The sequence below is a fragment of the Penicillium arizonense genome (genome assembly GCF_001773325.1).
Source record: "Penicillium arizonense strain CBS 141311 chromosome Unknown PENARI_contig032, whole genome shotgun sequence".
Lineage (NCBI taxonomy): Eukaryota > Fungi > Ascomycota > Eurotiomycetes > Eurotiales > Aspergillaceae > Penicillium > Penicillium arizonense.
This window is the reverse complement of record NW_019173309.1, coordinates 212,833-214,996: the sequence shown is the minus strand read 5'-3', so window position 1 is coordinate 214,996 and position 2,164 is coordinate 212,833. Positions and strand designations below refer to the sequence as shown.

The window sequence follows — 2,164 nt, the reverse complement described above, 5'->3', positions numbered from 1 at the left end:
AGCTATTCCCGAGTCCCCACCGTCGCTGCCAAGCCTTCATGACGCGCCGCCAAGCCTCCAAAACACCGCGCCAAGCCTCCAAGACCCGCCGCTAAGCCTCCATACATTCCCGCTACCCCCTCTCGATACGTACTACGACACGCCAGAGCACGGAATCACCACGATCAATGCTTTAGGGCGTCAATATGGCTATGCAGTCTCAATTCTCCGCTCAAAACGTACTAAGAAAGGGGTCATGAAGACCGTCCGACTATGTTGTGACAGAGGTCGTCCGATAAGAAAGCGACCTGATAGACCTCCGGAGCGCCAGACTACGACACTTGCCAATAACTGTCCCTTCAGTATAGCGCTTCGGCTAAGTCTCGAGACGGGTAGGTGGTCTATTACGGTGGAGGATTCGACACATAACCATGGTCCGTCACCTCTGTCAACCCACCCAATTCAGCGAAGCATTGAGCTTTCTACGGTATTAGATAGCGTCAAAAAGCAGCTTGAGCAGGGCCTTCCTACCCGTCAGGTCCTTCATGGTCTTCGAAAGGACAATCCAGAGACTTACCTTAATGCCTAGGATATCTACAACTTCCGGAAGAAGCTTCATGCTGAATTCCTTGCCGGCCGTACTCCGCTTCAAGCTCTATTGATAGAGCTTCTAAAGGACGGCGAATGGATCTTCAAGTATGAAGTTGACGATAAGAATCATGTTATAGCCCTCTTCTGTATGCATAAGACGAGTATAGTATTACTTAAGACAAATTCATGGGTTATTTCAATGGATTGCACCTACAAAACTAACCGGTACGGCCTTCCAATGCTCGATATCGTCGGCTTCACTGCTACGGGCTTAACCTTTTACGTCGGCTTCGCCTTCATAAAAGACGAGAAGGATGATAGCTACGAAGTCATTTTAAGCTGTCTTGCAGAGGCTTACGAAGCTCTCGGCCTTCAAGCACCCCAGACCATCCTTACCGATAAGGAGCAGGCGCTAATGAATGCTGTGAAGGTTGTCTTCCCTTCTACAAAGCATATGATCTGTCTATGGCATATCAACATAAATATCTTAAAGAAAGCGCGTCCGCTACTTGCTGAGCAGCTCGCAAAAGCTCGGCAAGAGACTGAAGCTTTAGCAAATATATCCGCTTCCTTAGCTTCCTCACAGCGTCGGACGAAGGCAGAGAGAGACCGAGAGCTTCGAGAAATGGTCGATAAAGCGTGGAAGATGATGCTAAAGCGGTGGATTCGTGTCGTCTACGCTGTCACTACGGAAGAGAGATAGGAGAGATGGAAACAGCTTCAAGAATGCTACAAAGAGCCGATTTTTATGCCTCTACTCGAGTATCTACAGACTGAATGGCTAGACGACTGCCCTAAGTATTTCCTTCATGAATACACCTCCGGATACCTTCATCTCAATGAGATTTCGACCTCTCGGACTGAGGGAGCTCACTGGCTGCTTAAGCAAGACCTTTAAGTCTCGACCAATGATCTACTAGTTGTTCTTCGCACCTTTGAGAATGCTATAAAGCTTCAATTCGATAAGGTCACGGCTAAGATCGAGAATGAGAAGGTAAGAAGGTCTACGAATCTCTGGCGTCTATTCAAATTGGTAGATCGACGGGTTTCATTGCAAGCAATCAAGCTTACGAAGGCTGTCTATAACCATTACCTACCGGAAGCAGAGGATAAGCCGCCTATTCCTCCACTTTGCCGCTGTAATTCGAAGAATACGGCAGGGTTTCCATGCATTCATCTTATCATGTAGTACGAAGAAGAGGAGAAGAGCTTTGAGCCTGAGTTATTTCATCAACACTGGCATTTGTACAGTGTATTTGCACCTCCTATTAACCCGCTACTCCTACTCCAGGATCCTCTCCAAGTACGCCGGCGAGGACGCCCCCGAGGCGCTAGGAACTTCATCGGCGGCGGAGCAAGCACCCAAGGAAGCACCCAAGCAAGCACCCAAGACACCTCCACCCAGCGAGACCCCTCCGGCTTCGAGCTCATGCTATCTCAGGAAGGCGGACGGGGCCGTGGACGGGGCCGTGGACGCGGCAGAGGACGTGGAGGGACACAACAGGCATCGCAAGAGGTGGGAATAGCTTCATCTATGGCCCAAGAAGCTCAACAAGCTTCTCAGGAAGGTGGCCGTGGCCGTGGAGAGACCCAG

The 2,164-nt window shown here is 49.9% G+C and overlaps 2 protein-coding genes across 2 annotated transcripts; both read left to right on the top strand.

The window, feature by feature from the left end:
• Window positions 1-13: 13 nt before the first annotated feature.
• PENARI_c032G10836 (transposase) lies at window positions 14-1,273 on the top strand (the record flags this gene model as incomplete). Its single annotated transcript, XM_022636601.1, has 2 exons — window positions 14-517; window positions 569-1,273. Coding segments are annotated over 2 exons (1,209 nt in total), but the record flags the coding sequence as incomplete, so codon positions are not given.
• Window positions 1,274-1,753: 480 nt separating this feature from the next.
• On the top strand, window positions 1,754-2,149 carry PENARI_c032G00494 (uncharacterized protein; the record flags this gene model as incomplete). The annotated part of the gene is made up of 2 exons (XM_022636534.1): window positions 1,754-1,758; window positions 1,822-2,149. Coding segments are annotated over 2 exons (333 nt in total), but the record flags the coding sequence as incomplete, so codon positions are not given.
• Window positions 2,150-2,164: the final 15 nt, after the last annotated feature.